Here is a 17,139-nt window from a genome sequence, read left to right on the forward strand (position 1 = left end):
TGTCTCCATCCTGCCTGAAAATCTCTGCGGACCAGCTGGCCCCCATCTTCACTCAGATCTTCAACAGATCACTGGAGCTGTGTGAAGTTCCCTCCTGCTTCAAACGCTCCACAGTCATCCCGGTCCCAAAAAAACCCTCCATCTCTGGACTAAATGACTACAGGCCCGTTGCCCTGACATCTGTAGTCATGAAGTCCTTTGAAAGACTGGTGTTGGCCCACCTGAAGGACATTACAGGCCCCCTGCTGGACCCCCTGCAGTTTGCCTACAGGGCTAACAGGTCAGTGGATGATGCTGTCAACTTGGGTCTGAATCACATCCTGCAACACCTCGACTCTCCAGGGACATATGCTAGATCCTGTTTGTGGACTTCAGCTCGGCGTTCAACACCATCATCCCGGACATCCTCAGCACCAATGGATCACAGACTTCCTGACTGACAGGAGTCAGCAGGTGAGGCTGGGAAACATCACATCCAGCACCTGGACTATTAGCACTGGCGCCCCCCAGGGGTGTGTGCTCTCCCCACTGCTCTTCTCCCTCTACACCAACAACTGCACCTCAGGGGACCCATCTGTCAAACTCCTGAAGTTCGCTGACGACACAACGGTCATCGGCCTCATCCGGGACGGTGACGAGTCGGCCTACAGACGGGAGGTTGATCAGATGGCTCTCTGGTGCGGTCAGAACAACCTGGAGCTTAACACGCTCAAAACTGTGGAGAGGACCGTGGACTTCAGGAGGAGCCCCCTCACTCTGCCCCCCATCACCATTCTCAACAGCCCTGTGTCTGCTGTGGAATCCTTCAGGTTTCTGGGTTCCACTAAGTGGTACTGAAGTGGGAGCCCAACACTGACACGATCATCAAGAAGGACCAGCAGAGGATGTACTTCCTGCGTCAGCTCAGGAAGCTCAACCTGCCTAAGGAGCTGCTGATCCAGTTCTACACAGCCATCATCCAGTCTGTTCTCTGCACCTCCATCACTGTCTGGTTTGGATCTGCCACCAAAAAGGACAAGGACAGACTACAACGGACAGTCAGGACTGCAGAAAAAATAATCGGTGCCAACCTGCCCTCCATTCAGGACTTATACATTTCCAGAGACAGGAAATGGGCAGGAAACATCACTGCAGATCCATCTCACCCCGGACACAACCTGTTCCAGCTCCTCCCCTCTGGTAGGCGCTACAGACCACTGTACGCCAAAACCAATAGATGCAGTTTCTTCCCACAAGCCATCACTCTGATGAACAGCTGATTTCTGACTCACAGTGTCAGGAACAATTCCTGTGCAATAACCCAGTAACTCTGCCTCTAATCAGCCACCTGTTTACTGGTTACCACTTATTATTTATTTATTCACCATTCTCTATTCCAGTGCTGTTCATACTATGTTCATACTATGTCATATTGTATATACTGTATACCAATACACCTACCTCAGGTCATAAGGTCATAGGTCTTATTTATTTTTTCCAGCATCCTTTGCACTATGCTCCATCACACTGTGTACATGTGTACCTGTATGCATGTATGTGTATGTGTACCTATATATCATATCCACCTTCAACATGTACATAATGAGAATAGTTTACTCTTGCATCCTTTGCACTCTGATCACTGCACTATTTGTCAATATGTCTATATTGTTTTGTTCATAGTGTGTATATTAGTGCTGTCTATTCAGTAGTTTGTGTCTGATTTTATTTTATTATTATTTTCTTATTGTGTTATGGTATTATTGTATGAGTAAGCACATCGTGAGCAATGTACAATCCTGAGTCAAATTCCTCGTATGTGTACACATACCTGGCAATAAAACTGATTCTGATTCTGAAATAGCGTAAAATGGTCATCTCACATCTCCATTTTGGTAAAGGAAACTCGAAAACCGCTACAGAGGAGTAAATTGGCGCTTTTCCATTACCAGTACCTGCTCGACTCGACTCGACTCAACTCACCTCGGTTTGGCCGTGCTCCGTTTCCCATTGCAAACAGTACCCCTGGTCATCATAGCGACGCCACACAACTGCCACAACATAATGTTCGACGCGACACACACACACCAGCGATCCACACAGCTTTCTCTTTATTTAAGTAAAAACGTTTCAAAACTCCTCAGAATGTAAAGACAGATAAGCGATATGAAAACCTTTCAGCTGTGTTTTCCTCTGCCGTTGTTGCTGCAGCGGTCTGTGTGACGGCGGGAGCAGAAGGCTCTGTGAGCTGGCGGCTGGCCGGCCTCACACGCTACTCCCGCGGGTTGGCACAGGCTTCCCCCGCAGCCACTTGCGAGCTTCTCAACTCCGAAACCTTCAAGCACATTTTTGTTCCGTCCATCACTTTTCATAAAACTGTCAATATTCAAAATCTACACAGTTGATTTCTCACCTCAAAACTGTATGAAAACTAAAAAGTATGAAAACCTAAAAAGTATGAAAACTGTAAAATATAAAACTATCTGTTGCTGGCCTCTGTCAGGTGCGCACAATGATGACGCAGGGAATAGTGACGATTCTCTCTGACCAATCAGTAATCTGCTGTGTTTTCACGTCACCTTTTAGTATCGCCTCAGCTCGCTTGCAACCTTGACGGAGGTGATACGAATAAAAGTACCTGGAAGCAGGTACAGGTACAACTTTTCCGCAATGGAAAACCAAACAAAGGCAAGTCAAGTGGAGGTGAGGCGAGCTGGTACTATAGAAAGCATTCTGAATAAAAACATTACAAACTGATATGTAGGGCTGCAGCTAACGATGATTTTAGAACTCGAACCTTCTATAGATTATTTAATCGATGCATCATTTAAGAAGTAACAGACAACTGCTTTACCAACACATACATCACCCGAGTGATATACAAAATACTAACGTGCAACTCCCCGGCACTCGGTAAACTCACAAGTGTGACATTACAACCCAAACTCGTGGCCCAACCAGAAGAACAACAAACGCACATGTGTACATTTTCAGCTGAGGTTTGCGGCTTACTTTGGCTAGCCTTCAACTCAACAATCAATCGTGATTTCAGTTAAACGCTAAAGTTGCTGTTCCTGTTACCTTGTCTGTGGTCAGCTGGCAGAACACCGGGTGCTTTCTGACCAGTTGCCGTCGTGTTGTTGCAGTAATATTAGGCGACATAAGTTTCGTTTTACGGTGGACAGACTGTAACATTACAGTATTGTTGTTTTCTTTTATCTTGAAATAATCCCATACTTTGGACACTTTCTTACGGAAGCGCATTGCATTCACCAAAGAAAAAAAAATTGGAAGCCTTATCTCATAACTACGAGATCAGGATGTCGTAATTACGAGAAAAGATGTCATAATTACGAGAAAGGATGTCATAATTACGAGAAAAGATGTCATAATTACGAGATAAGATGTCATAATAACGAGATCAGGATCTCGTAATTATGACATTGAAAAGAGACGTACCTAATATTAGGTATGCAAAAATCTTTTTTACCCTAAACAAAGTGTTGTAGTATAACCAGCAGTATATCATTTATGTCTAAGGTGATTTTGGGGGCACTATATTGTGTAAGTGTGAAGTTATTGAATATCTCTGCAGAATGTGTTTTCGGTGTTACACTTTGTAGACGGTCCCTGCGCACTCGTCTCACAGCCGGCTGCACGTAGAGACCAACGTCATTTGTTCTGCTCCTAGGAAGACTCATTTATGTGAAAACTTGTAGCTCGTTGTCTACTTAACTACGATAATAAAGAGGCGTCGTTTGTGTTTTAAACACGTTTTGCTTACGAGTTATTGATCCCGGAAGCTCAAATCTGTGAATCTATTTCCAACTTTACTGAACTCAGTAATAAATGGCACCTTTCCATTCAACTCTAATTACGAGATCTTTTCTCATAATTACGAGATCTTTTCTCATCTTATCTCGTTATTATGACATCTTATCTCGTAATTATGACATCTTTTCTCGTAATTATGACATCTTTTCTCGTAATTATGAGATAAGGCTTCCATTTTTTTTTTCTTTGGTGAATGCAATGTGCTTCCGTACTTTCTTCTTCGTCCCTCACTATTTTCTCTCTCTTCCTCCGCTTTGCAAACAGCGCCATCATAATCACGTTGTGTTCACACAGGTAAGTGGGAAGTGCGACAGTAATAAATGTCCGTGTGAAACAGTGTGCTATATAGTTATATGGATTAAACGAATGCAAAGAATTTGCATCATTGCATTTTAGTAATCGAATTAATTGATTTAATGGATGAATCGTTACAGCCCTCTGGTATGGGATGTGCACGAGCAAAGACAGGAGGGCTTTGCAGCGGGTGATAAAAACCGCCCAGAATATCATTGGTACCCGTCTACCGAGCATCAGTGATATCGATAAGGTGTAGGTGCCTACAGAGCCCAAAGGATACTAAAAGACAATACCAACCCCAGCCACAGCCTGTTCACCCTGCTGCCATTTGGCAAGAGATACTGAAGTATCTGTTGCCATACCACCAGACTTCAGAGCAGCTTCTTCCCTAAGGCTGTGAGACTCATTATTTATTCACCCATCTACTATATATATTTTTTGTTTGTTTTTATGAGTAGCATAAAGGAAATTGCAACTTAATCTCGTTGTATAACCCTGTCTTAAAATGATAATTAAATCTACTTTGTACCTTTGCTACTACCAATACTGTCACCACCTACTGTAAAACTAACACTATAGATACTGCACTAGGCAGCTACCCTTCTGCTACTCCCCCTGCTACTATATTAAAATACTACTATATTACACTATTACTAATAATAATACTGCTGTTACTGAACTAATACCAATACTTCAACTACTTTTAGAACTACTGTTAATGGTTGTACTACTACTTGCTGTCCTTGTACTGCCACAACTAATTAACAGTTTGCACCGTAGACTGTCTGGGGCTTTAGTTACCTCTATATTCGATGGCAAACCCAGACATGCCCAGTGAGGCGTCAGATCTGAATGCCAGGAAGAGACTGTTACCACCGCTCTCTATTCGCTCTGGGGCCTGGTTGCCTTGGAGACTTGCTAATAACGGCCCATTAGAATCTTCACCCTCGTAGATGTGCAGGAAGTCGTAACTTGGCTCCATGTTGAAACTGGAGTAGAAGAGATAACAAAACAGAGAAACTTGGGTTTAACAATCAAGCAAGATTGATGCTAGTTTTCTTGTGTGTGTGCGTGTTCATATTCTCCAAACAATGAATCCAGTGATTAAATTCAAATACCTGCTTCATTTAATAAATTAGTTTCTTTTAATAATCTGCTAATGTTCTAAATTTCATTTTGACATGGATGCTGGATGTGTTTAGTGCATAACATTTTTTAATTTCTTCTTGAATTTAAGACAGCAATATATGATCCAAACAATTGATTCATTGATATTTTTGAAAATTACAAAGGCTGCGTCATCTGAACATCATCTTGTTGTCTCATCGGGAAAGAGCATGTCTTGATCTATTCTGATCTTTAAATCTTCAGCAGGCGTGTGACCCTAACATAAATATGTATCCTGACACACACACAACTCAGTGTTTGCTCAGACAGTAGTTGTGTTAGCCTCGTCTCCTACTTGTCACACAGAGACAAATTTGTATGCGTACATACATGCCCCACACACACACACACACACACACACATTGTAGTGTGAATATGTATATATTAGCTCTGTCTCTCGCCTGTGTGGTTAAACCAGCCTGTTCAAGGTTTGACTAGGAGTCAGGTGACTTTACTGTGTGTCTATATTTGTGTCTTGTCGGAGCAAAGAAAGATAGAGTTGAAGAGAGAAAGAGGAGAGCAGTGTGTATGTTAAGGTGTAGCAGTATTGGTAACTAGCATAAAGGTACCCTGTGCAATTTTTAAGCACCAGGGGTGCCGTAGAGCAACATTAAGATTTAGATGAACATGGTTGCCATTTAATTCAACTGGGATGTTAAGTTATAGAAATTCAGAAATGCCAAATTATTCTGGCATATTTACAGGATTATTCACTCATGTGCCGCCTTCTTCTTCTAACCTTTACTCCAATACACATAAAGACAATTGTGAAAGAAAGGTGTTGTGTGTGACATTTGGTTCAAATTATTTTTTATTATTGAAGAGGACTTATTAAACTTAAAAAACCCTTATGTAATCATTACCAAAGTCAAAATAAGTGTGAAGAATGCTCAAGTTTAAGCACTGTGTTTATATCTGGTGCAGAATAGGCTTAACTACACATAAGCCCCTTTTGCACTGACAAAGCATTAAAATGATCCGTGGTAATACCTTTTGCTTTAGTGATACATTCTGGGTCTGAATGGTAAAGCTACTAAATGTCATAACAAGAACATAAAGATCTCAGTGAGCAGAAATGGGGCAGCATCATAACCTGTCATGGCCGAAGAACAAATAAGTAACACAAAGGGTCTGATAACCGTGAAGACTCTCAATGCAAATTAATTGCAATAATGCAAACTTGAGAGGGTGCTTTTTAGTTTGTTTAGTAATGAATTATACATTTTGAAAGACAAAGCCACAAAACAGTCAGTACTCTAATAAGAAGAAGAATGCAAATGTATTTGCTTTTCGACTGACTATAAGTAATTAGTAGACAGTACACTACAAAACAAGGTCAGTTGGGTGTGACACTCAAAAGACCATTACATGACACCACAAAATGAATTCTGACTTCACTGGACAAACACAAATTGTACTGATTCAACGACTGATCAAAAGACTTGAGTTACTAGTAACTGGGCCAGTAGAAGGCTATCCAGCTGTGTTTTTAGGTTCAAATTAGATAAATAATGACAACAAAATTATACACAACATTCGCAAAACAACCAATATCAATACAACTTAAGAAAAAGTGAAATTAAAAACTGTCCCACTGTTAGAACAGAAGGGAATTATCTATCCAGCTGAAAAACATAAGCCAAAATTGGGTCATTTTTTCTCCTTTGGCAATCTAGAGAAAGTCCACTTTGCTTTTATCTCCTTTGCTACATGTGAAACTCCAATCTTCACTTTTGCTTTAGTCATAAGCCCCTAACCACTGCGACACTGTCACCACTCAGGCACAATCAGGACTTGAAATGTAAATAAACACTGCCCTAGTAACAAAAAACAAAACACAGACATGGTCAGAAATCCCTTTCATTTACACATTACTTTTACTTTCCAAATCAAGGCAAGAATAGTGTATCTGCCAACATATAGTGTTTAGATAATAATTAGTGTTAAACAAATCAGTTTGTGGTATGTCCAAAACAAAGGATGCATATGGAATTACTAGCCAAGCTCACCGTGATTTATAAACTAAAACAAAAAAATAAAGATGTCTGCCAGTCAAGCTTTTAAAGATAAGATCATCTCACCACAAACTAACAAATAAGCTACTTCAGATATGTTAGAAGTGGATTTTACAGTAGAGTTCTGACTTGACTTGTATACACTTGGATACACACAATTAAAATTCTGACATGACAGTTATTGTTTCTTTCAGCATGCAGTAGCCTACTTTTATTATTGTAACAATATGACACGGACAAGTCATGTTTTTTAGTGCAAATGTTTAACTACCATTAATATTAATTAATTAATTAATTAATTAATTAGCTACTTTGCTTTATATTTAGACACTGTAGTGGAAGGATTACAGTTTTTGCTTATGTAATTGTTGCTCTCATGTTGCAGCAAAGTCCTCCACCAAAAATAACATGGGCAGCCTTTTATACAGCAAATACTGGAGGAAAGTCCCAACTCCCACAGGAAACTCTAAATTATGAAATCATTGCTGAAAAACTGTGCAGGCTTATTGTGACAATTTGGAGAAAAAAGTGGAGAAAAAAATACATAGTATATACAAGTAGTCATGTACACACGTATACAGAGCCATGTTTTGAATTTTGTTCGCTTACCTTTTGAAGATGAGAGCAATAACAAAGTCAGGGTTGACTCGGATTCTCCAATCACACTCTTTCCCAGCGGGGTAAGGCTGGGGGTAGTTAGGAGACAGGATTACTCCTGAAGGACCACTGACATTACCCCCACATGTTGCTGGAGACAGACAAATAGTGAGAGAGAGAGAGAGAGAGAGAGAGAGAGAGAGAGAGAGAGAGAGAAATGATTAGCATTGGGCTTGGGGTAATTTGGAAAGAGAATCACCCCTGATTGACCACTCATATAACCCCCACTGGAAGGCAGAGTTGAAGGGAGTTAGTTAATGATGGGAAGTATAGTAGGGGTTGGTTAGGAGAAAGAAAATTACCCCTGATGGAATTTTGTTATTACCTCCACAGGTAGCTGGAGAGGGAGAAAGAGCAAAAGAGAAACTGAGATTTAGCCACGGAGTGAAAGCTGGGGGTAGTTAGCAGAGAGAATCACCCCTTGCGGTCCTGTTATACCACTACCAGCCAGAGTGCAGCAAAGAGATATTGGCAAGAGAAACAGATAGATGCATTCAAGCAGCAATTTGGTGATGTGAAGGAGAAGAATTTGAAACATGGAGGGTGCCTTGGGGGTGGCAGATGGGTGTGAACGGATTATCAACAGTGAAATAGAGGTAAACAAAGCCATTAACAGTTACAAATCACTCACAGACAGATGCACACTTACACACTAGACTATTGTGTATAATGTTGGTATAATCTTAGGAGCTTTTGAACACCCAGGGATTCCCTAACTGAGTTGTAAGTGCAGGAGGGGGAAGTGCACACAGGCTAAGCTAAGAGAAAACATAGGGAGATTTAAGCCCAACATTTTATCTACAGTCATGAAAAACATGAGGTCACTGGAAAAAGTCAGAGGCAATATCAGGAACAAAGCATAATGTGTTTCACAGGCATAGTAACAAGGCAAATTACTAGTCTCTGTGTCTCTACTGGAAGACTTCCCGATAGTGCTGGCTGATAAAGAGAAGGCAACATAAAGGAAGGCTGTGGCATCTAACAGCAAGGCAAATGTCTGTAGTCCTTTACCGCAAGCTCAGCAAGCTACCTGTTGCAAGAATCACCAATTTGCTCACACTGTTTCCATCCCACCTTCAGCTGTGTATGATGTCATATCTCATCCTGTTCCTTGCATAATTAAAAAATACAGCCGGCCAGGACCTTTAAAAGTAAGTTAGTTACTTTTTTTTTCATCTTTAAAAACAGGTGGGGAAAAAATGTAGGTGTAAACATTTTTTTGTGAGGATAAGTTTGCATTGTAATACTCATTTCAGCCATAAGCCCCTGAACTGCACCACAAAAGCACCATAAAAGCATTCGTGTTTCCTTCCAGGAAAGTTTTTATCCCTCTATGCACTGTAAACTTATATTGTGTTAGTAAGTTAGGTAACATCACTGTTATGTCTTTTGTTTAGCTAAAAATGTTTTTTATTCGGTGCCATAGCCTCTTGTGGCTGAAATGAGCATTCCATCAACAAACACTTTATTATTATTATCCTGACAATTTTTTTAACCTGTTTTCACAATTTGTGGAAAATTGATCATCAGGATTTTTTTTTCTCACTTGCCTCTCAGGGCTTCCATACATTTATGGTAATATCTGGTGATTTTCCTCATCCATATACTCAGACTAAGTTGATGTGATATTTCAAGTACAAGACAAAATTGAATTGGATGCAGCAGTTAATCATGGAAAAATAACTTTATGCATTTTTCATTTTGAAAAAGGAACGTAGCTCAGCAGCAGCCGACTTCTAGCAGGGTAAGAGAAATCTATGGATGTGCTACAGGCTTGTTTTGCACTAACACACTGGGATTTGTATGGTGAGGACACTGAGGGGCTTTTGCTGCATTACAGATTGCATCTTTTTTTGCACTGACTCTGCTATTCCTGCTTTATGACTCAAAAAAATGGCTTCAGGACTAGAAGTCACATCTTTCCTTTAGTGAGTAAGTCAAGTGTGTCAGAAGGAGCTGAGGAAGAAAATAAAGGAGGGAAGCACACTGGAAAGTGGGAAAATGAAAAACAAACTGCAGCAGAATTATGTGAATGAGGTGTGGAGTGGAATGTGGAAGCTTGCTAGGCTATAAGCAGCAGGTGGGTCTGATGGTGGTGTTAATAGAGAAAAAAGAGCAAACAAGCTCTGTTTTTTCAGTAGTTTTAATAGAGGAACCCTATCACAGCTACCTGCATCTTTCTGTGATGTTACAAATATGACCTCACTTTTTTCCCCAACCTTCTCCTGTCCACGGGGTCACCATCCCACCTTGGAGTTTAGGAGGTTTTGGTGATCCATGTTGAATTTCTGTGTGGTCCACAGCAACTTTGCTCAATGCCAACCACATTTTTTTCAGTACTGGTACAACTTCTCCATGATCTTAAAGACCATGCCTGTAGCATGGAAAACCATCTGATGCGCCAGCAGCATCATTTGGGATTAGAGATCACCTCACCAGTAGGCTTCATTTGATTTGCCTCCAGAGAAGTACCTGTCACCGCCTTCACAACATCCTGGTGGACCAAAAAAGCAGCAGCAGTGGACGCCTCTTTTCTGCAGGACTGAGAGGTTCAGGAGATCCTTTATCCCCAAAGCCATCAGACTTTTTAACCAGTCAGCCTCTCTACTCTCTTTATCTCTCTCTCTCTCCCTACCCATCCTCCCCCAAGGGTCGGTGAAATACTCCTTCAAACTGTTTTATTGGCACTTTTTAATGGCACTGTTTCTGTTAGCACATTCATTCATCATGTTATTTACTTATTTCTGTATTTATCTTATTTATTTATTATTTGTCTGTTTTTAACTCATCGCTACTGTCTGTTATTGTTTTTTAATCTGTTTGTATGCTAACACTAACTAGCTAACTAACTAACTAACTAACTAACTATCCATCTATGTATCTGTCTCAAGTTTTGCGTTTAGTCTTCCATTGTCTGACATATTAACACGGATCGTGGAAGTGTCTGATTGACCGAATCTTAAAATCTTAATATCTACTGCCTTTTTCATTTGTAGTCCTCATTATTTAGCGTGCAACAAGACATTTAAAGATGCAACTCGTTATCTCATCATCTTCTTTTAGAATTTTTTGTCATTTAATTTAATCTCAGTTTGGCAGTCAGTGATCCACAGAGTAACGTACACCTACCGACACACGTTGGAGGGTCAGGCTGCCAGTAGAATCTGTTATCCATCCGTACACATGTAATGGTGTCCTGGCCTTGCAACTGGTAGCCTGGGTCACATTGGAACGTCATACTGTCACCAGGCTCCTTACTGTCCCCGTATCGAGAACCATTTACAGGGATGCCTGGGTCATTGCATGTTGTTGCTGTAGTGGCTGAGTGTGAAACAGACAAAAAGAGAGAAGTTTTGTCATTATATATTGCAGTTGGTAAATAGAAAGAGAGGCTTTGAGACAGATGCACACAAACACAACATTACTATTGTCGCTGGCAGCTGTAAGACAAAAACATACTTTATAATATATAGACATATGATTACTAATGGGGGTATTAATTAGTAATGGGGCATTCTGTCATCATACTTACAATAACTAACAAAATGATTCTATTTAATATTGAAGATACATATGGAAACTCATCCACACCAGTTAATAACTAAATAGACTGTCCCTCCAGGATCAATCAAATTTAGCCTGGTGCTGTCTTTTTCCTTTTTAATTAGTGGCTCTCCCTTCAGGTTTAGCATTGTTCTTGGTAGGGATTCATGACAATCAGCCTCTGTGTGTAGGGATTTCAGCTACTGGGTTTGCAGTTGTGTTTAAATATACAGCAGTGTTTACGTCATATCAATCAGTCTTTAAAGACTGACTAAATGTAAAGGATATTTATTCTGCATAATAATACCTCCTTCAGACCTCTTATATAAAAGTGGGCATTGGTCTACTTTACATTACATTTATTCATTTAGCTGACGCTTTTGTCCAAAGCGACTATTTGCTTATAACTCATAGATAAATGCAACTCTTGCTGACAGATTAGATGAAGACATTGCTTCTTTTTTTAGGGATCACAAGCAAAAGAAGGTTGGGAACAACTCACTTACATCATTTGCCAAAGAACAGACAAGACAGCATTTGCCACCACTTCAATCCTCATTATACAGTAGACTCAACAATTAGTCATGAATCTTCAGATTCAGTGGAAATTAGAGATGTAATCTTGGCCAGAGCCATGGCAAAATGAGTAGAACATGAGCACATGGCAGCTAGTCTATTGTATCATAATCCACACTGAACGTGTAAATTATGTTAACAGTTGATGTATGGCCAAATATAGTATTATAACATCAAGTTTATTATATATTTCCAGTACAAAACAGTGTTTTTTCCATCAGGTCAGTGGACAGACAGGGACACAGAGAGGACAAAATAAAAGAAAAAAAAAGCAATAAAAGTCACTCACTTAATAAATCCACAAACCTTGCTTTAAATAAATAAGTGTGGTGGTAAATACCATTACCTTTGCTTTAGTAAATCAACATTGAGGTAAATATAAGGAGTCATTACCATAATAATGGAATAATGGTGCTTTATAATGTTAGTTAGTGAGTGCAAATATTTATTGTTTTAAATATGGGGAGAACAGAAAAAAATTAAATGTTTGAGAGAGATAGAGAGAGGCTGGGAGACAAAAAGCATTGGCTGTAAATATTTATGACTAAAAATTGGCATTTGTGTGTATGCATGATTATGTATGTAGATGTATATGAACCACAGAGCAAGGAGGTGGAGGTGTATGGGCTCATGCAAGACTTGTGTTGGTAATAAATGGCTAGGTAAAGATGATAGGTAAACGTGTGTGTGTGCGTGTGTGCTAATGTGAATAATCAGCTGTAAAGGTAAGATGGTCTTAACTGCCTGTTCTCCCGCTTCCTAAATTTTCTTACTCAGCGTGCCTCTGATTGATTTTGCTGCCACTGTGGATTGCAGTGACTTTGGCCAATGATTCGAAGGGGACAGTGCACAGGCATTTTTGGGTCCAGTGGCTCAAACAGCAAAGGCCATCTCTACACCCAAAGGGCACAGTTATTGTGCAGGTTGCCCTTTCTTTAAAAAAAATGGGAACCGCAGCAATAGTTTGTGTTCACTGACATCTCTTTGAGAGAGTATGATGAAGAAACTAAAATCTTGTTACAAAAAAGAGATTTTTGAGATTCACAGTTGTTCAATTTACAAGTTCACAACCAGTAAAATGGCTGGAACCAACTTTTTTCATTAGCTTTAAAAAACGATTTATAGCATGTATTTATGTTATTATTCATATTAATCTATTTCACAAAACTACTGTCTTTCAAAGAATTGAACATTTCACAATGCCGTAAAATAAGTAGAATCGTCACTCATAGTTTTGGTAGTGCATTTCCTGGTTTCCTTAACTGTGGGATACGACCAAAACATTGCCACAGGTCTCTGGTGGGCTCCTTTAGTACTTAGTGAGCCTGGGTCCCAGGGTGAGTTATTAAGTTTCTCATTTGATTCTTTGGCTAAAGGTTTTTCAGAAATCCTGTTAAATGCAGCAATAATTCTAAATTAATTCCCTTATTGCCAATATAAATGAGGTTTATATAATAACTACGAAACCATATGTGTGATGAGTGCTGAGTTTGTTAATTAGGTAATTTAATTGCTAATTCAGTCATTGTTTTATCTTCATGAATGGATGTTGGGGGGTAGAGTGGGGAAGACCACCCAAATCAGTGATATAGTAGAATTATGGCACATTTTATAGTTTTTCCAGTCATTCAGAGTTTCCTCTACTATGTGAATTTTAAGTTTAATAATTCTGATTTAAAGATAAGTATACTTACTGGAGAACTGTATAGAAAAGCCTTGCTTGCTGATGAAATAATCAGAATCAAACTGTAATGTGAGTATGTTGAAAGTCGAGTGGATATCTTCAGGTAAGGCTGGGCCTGACCACTCTTTCAATAGTATCCCTCCGTCTGATGGCCCAGATGGACCATCCCAAACTCTCAGGATATCGTGGCCGACCTCAGTGTCAAAGACGATGAAGTGGAGGCTGAGAAAACATGGAAAATTATACAGGAGATCATTGCTATAAAACAAATATTAACACATGTTCCTTATTCAAACAAATAAAATAAAATAAAAATAGATAAATGAACTAATATGATGCAGAGACACACACACACAAACACACACACAAACAGGAATGTCAACAGTGGCCCACACTGTGTTGAGAAACACAATGGTGGCATAATGACTAATGTGGTGTACTCTCCTACACAGCAGTAGTTTTGACAGTAAACATTTATCTATAATTTATGAATCATCATTATCTGACAGCCTTGTAAGTCTTTACCTGTAGTCCATGTAGAGTGAGAGATGTTGTTGTGTGGGAATTGTCCTATATAATGCTACTACTGTATTACTGCTCCTAGCAAATATAGGGTTAGCCAGTAAGCTAGCAGGATCAGAGCAAAGCAACTCTGCATATACTTGTTAGTATACATGATGTCGTATTATATGAAAAACATGTCTTGACTAGTTTTGTTAAATGTTAAACCAAAAAAAGACAAAATCAACTCCAGATAACTGTAGGCCATCAGCATACTCAGTGGCTTCAGTGTATTTCCAGCTTCTTCATAATTACCTGATAGTCTTGCCCGTATCAGCCTCTATAGTCCAGGTACAGTGGAGGTTGTTGTCATAAGGAGCAGGATATCCCGGAGACAGAATCCGACCAGACACTGCTCCAGTTATGTGACCTCCACACTCCGCTACAAGGACACAAGACACAGGAATTATCATAACTGGAAAAAAATAAAATAAAATACTATTGTTTCCCCTCTTTTAATTGAGGTTCTAAGTATTAATAATTGAAATATATCTATCCAGTCAGAAATTTATTTATATATAAAACCACATTTTCATCTTAACCAAATTAACAACACACATACAAAACCACACTTGGCACACACCTAACTGGGCAAACTGGGAACTTACCAAATTAAGGATCACAGGCAAACCCATACAATGTACGACTACTGCAAGGTTAGTATGAATTACAAACCTTGCAGTAGATATTGTTGGCATCTTGCAGCCACCTCGACCATAAAATCCAGTCTTCTCTAACAAAGACATTTGGACTGTACTGGAGAAATTGATTTAACTTTTTATGAGGTGACCAAATAAAGAAAAGAAGGGCTATAAATGTGCACCACTTCACAGTCCTTTTACCCCACAGCCTGATTTGTACAAGGCATACTGTAATTCTGTGGTTTAGTAGCTCTTGCTCTTTTTGTTTTAGATAACTTGTTAATGTCCTTCCTTTTATAGTGTCTCTCTGAGTTAAAGGTTTTCACAGCTTCCCTCAGTTTCTCAGAACAGAGACCTGGTCCATGACCTGAGCTGAACCACAGTAAAATCGTACACTAATTGGGAAGAGTAGGGTCTTATTGCCATGGCTCTCCGGGTCTCTGTTTAAACATTGTCTAATAACAGAGTGGATCCAAATGGATATGGGTGTACTCGCTATCAGCTCAGATCACATGGTACTGTACGCCATCATCGTCACTGGAGAAAACATTTTGGGAAAATGTATGTCTTTAAATGACAAATATTGTTTCTGGAATTAGACTCAGGTATTTTCTAGGTTACAAAATTATTACCTTCTGTCCATTGATCGGCCAGATGGCTATGGCAAAAGAATATTGGAGGAGAAGAAAATATAACTTTCAATATTTCTATAAATTAGTCTTGCATATAAATAAATTCTTTTGGAGTTAGTTTCTATGACTTTATATTTGTTCTAAGGATGCTATTATTATACTGCTGCTCTGTTCAAGCTCCGTGGCTTGTTAATTGTTAGAGGAAAATGCTGCTGCTGGTGTTGGTGCTCTCTGGGTTCTGTCTGGCTTGATCACATTTTGGACCAGGTCTACTTATCCGCGGGTATATTCTGATCAGGTCTGACTGTGCTCAGGTCCCTGTCAGATCTGGCTTTTTAAAAAGTAACTTATTGGTTTTGGGTAGATTTCCCATGGCTCTGTTTAGGATCAGGTCCAGCATCATGGACCTGTGAAGACCTCCACTCTCAGTTAAACGACATTATTTGTATCATATTTCTAGGCTTTCTTTCCATCTCTATTTACATTTCAGTTAATCTCCACAAGAGGCGGCTCCTCTACTTTGCTGTAATTTACTCTGTGGTGTGAAGGTTGAGTCAAATGAGAATCAGTTAAGAAAGGCTTGAATCATTAAATCAACCTTGAATTACCCAAGCCCCTGCCATACAGTTTCAAGGTTGGTGAATAACTTTGATGGCTGTTTTCCCTTAAGGATCTTGCTATAGTGTTCAAAGTTCAAGAAAAAGAACTGGCTTTTTGTGTTATTTTTACATTGTTTTCAGTGGTGAGGAACAGGGGAGATTGGCAGGAAGCAGGAGAAAGGCTGGGAGCAGATTTGAACTCATCATGGTAGTACATGGCACACATAGAGCCAGGAGATCTCTGTTGATTAGACAACAGTTTTGTATGGAGAAGGCTTATATTAGTGTGTTTGTGTGAGTTAAGAGGGCACCATTAAAACAGCTCTGCAATCAACTATATCATGACAACCTACTGCTGTTGCATTACCCTAGGCAGAATGCACACAACTTCACATTCACATGTACACGCACACACACACACACACACACACACACACACACACACAAGGCCAGAATCATACTTGAAAACATGTATGCAATTATGCAAGCACATACAATATAACCAATTGTTTCAGTCCCTGGAGATAGAAAATATAGTAAGAAAGGCAACTACTCCGCTGTGTTTTATTACAAAAAGCAGATAGAGACGGAAGAGGCATAGACAGACAAGGAGAGAAAGAAATAGTTATTTTGTATGCTTGGGCCAACATAACTGCAATTTCCAGAAATAGAAAAAGAAAGGGAGAATAACAGGCACACACATATAGAGAAGAGGATTGACAGGTTTACTGTATGAATCGCGAACGAGAGAATGACAAAAAGCGTCTGAGGTAGACCATCACTCTGTTCGACTCCATGTGGGAGAAAGAGAGGGTATAGAAACAGCCTGAGGCAAAGCCATCGCCTCATCTCCATGCTTGTACATGCAGATATGGGACCGAGCCAAACCGACAGGGAAGGGGTCAGAGAGTGGCAGAAAGACAAACACCCCAACAGACAGACAAAGGAGGAAGA

The 17,139-nt window shown here is 39.8% G+C and overlaps 1 protein-coding gene across 1 annotated transcript in view; it reads right to left on the bottom strand.

The window, feature by feature from the left end:
- The window catches only part of LOC123959318 (CUB and sushi domain-containing protein 1-like), a 364,541-nt gene that overhangs the window by 99,354 nt on the left and 248,048 nt on the right, over nt 1–17,139 (bottom strand). Inside the window, exons 28-32 of the mRNA XM_046033278.1 lie at nt 14,569–14,695; nt 13,763–13,974; nt 11,079–11,270; nt 7,902–8,040; nt 4,912–5,099 (exon numbers count right to left, since the gene is read on the bottom strand). Coding sequence (XP_045889234.1) covers nt 4,912–5,099; nt 7,902–8,040; nt 11,079–11,270; nt 13,763–13,974; nt 14,569–14,695 — 858 coding nt within the window. The remainder of the gene's footprint in view (nt 1–4,911; nt 5,100–7,901; nt 8,041–11,078; nt 11,271–13,762; nt 13,975–14,568; nt 14,696–17,139) is intronic.

Source organism: Micropterus dolomieu, linkage group LG20 (assembly GCF_021292245.1).
Source record: "Micropterus dolomieu isolate WLL.071019.BEF.003 ecotype Adirondacks linkage group LG20, ASM2129224v1, whole genome shotgun sequence".
NCBI lineage: Eukaryota > Metazoa > Chordata > Actinopteri > Centrarchiformes > Centrarchidae > Micropterus > Micropterus dolomieu.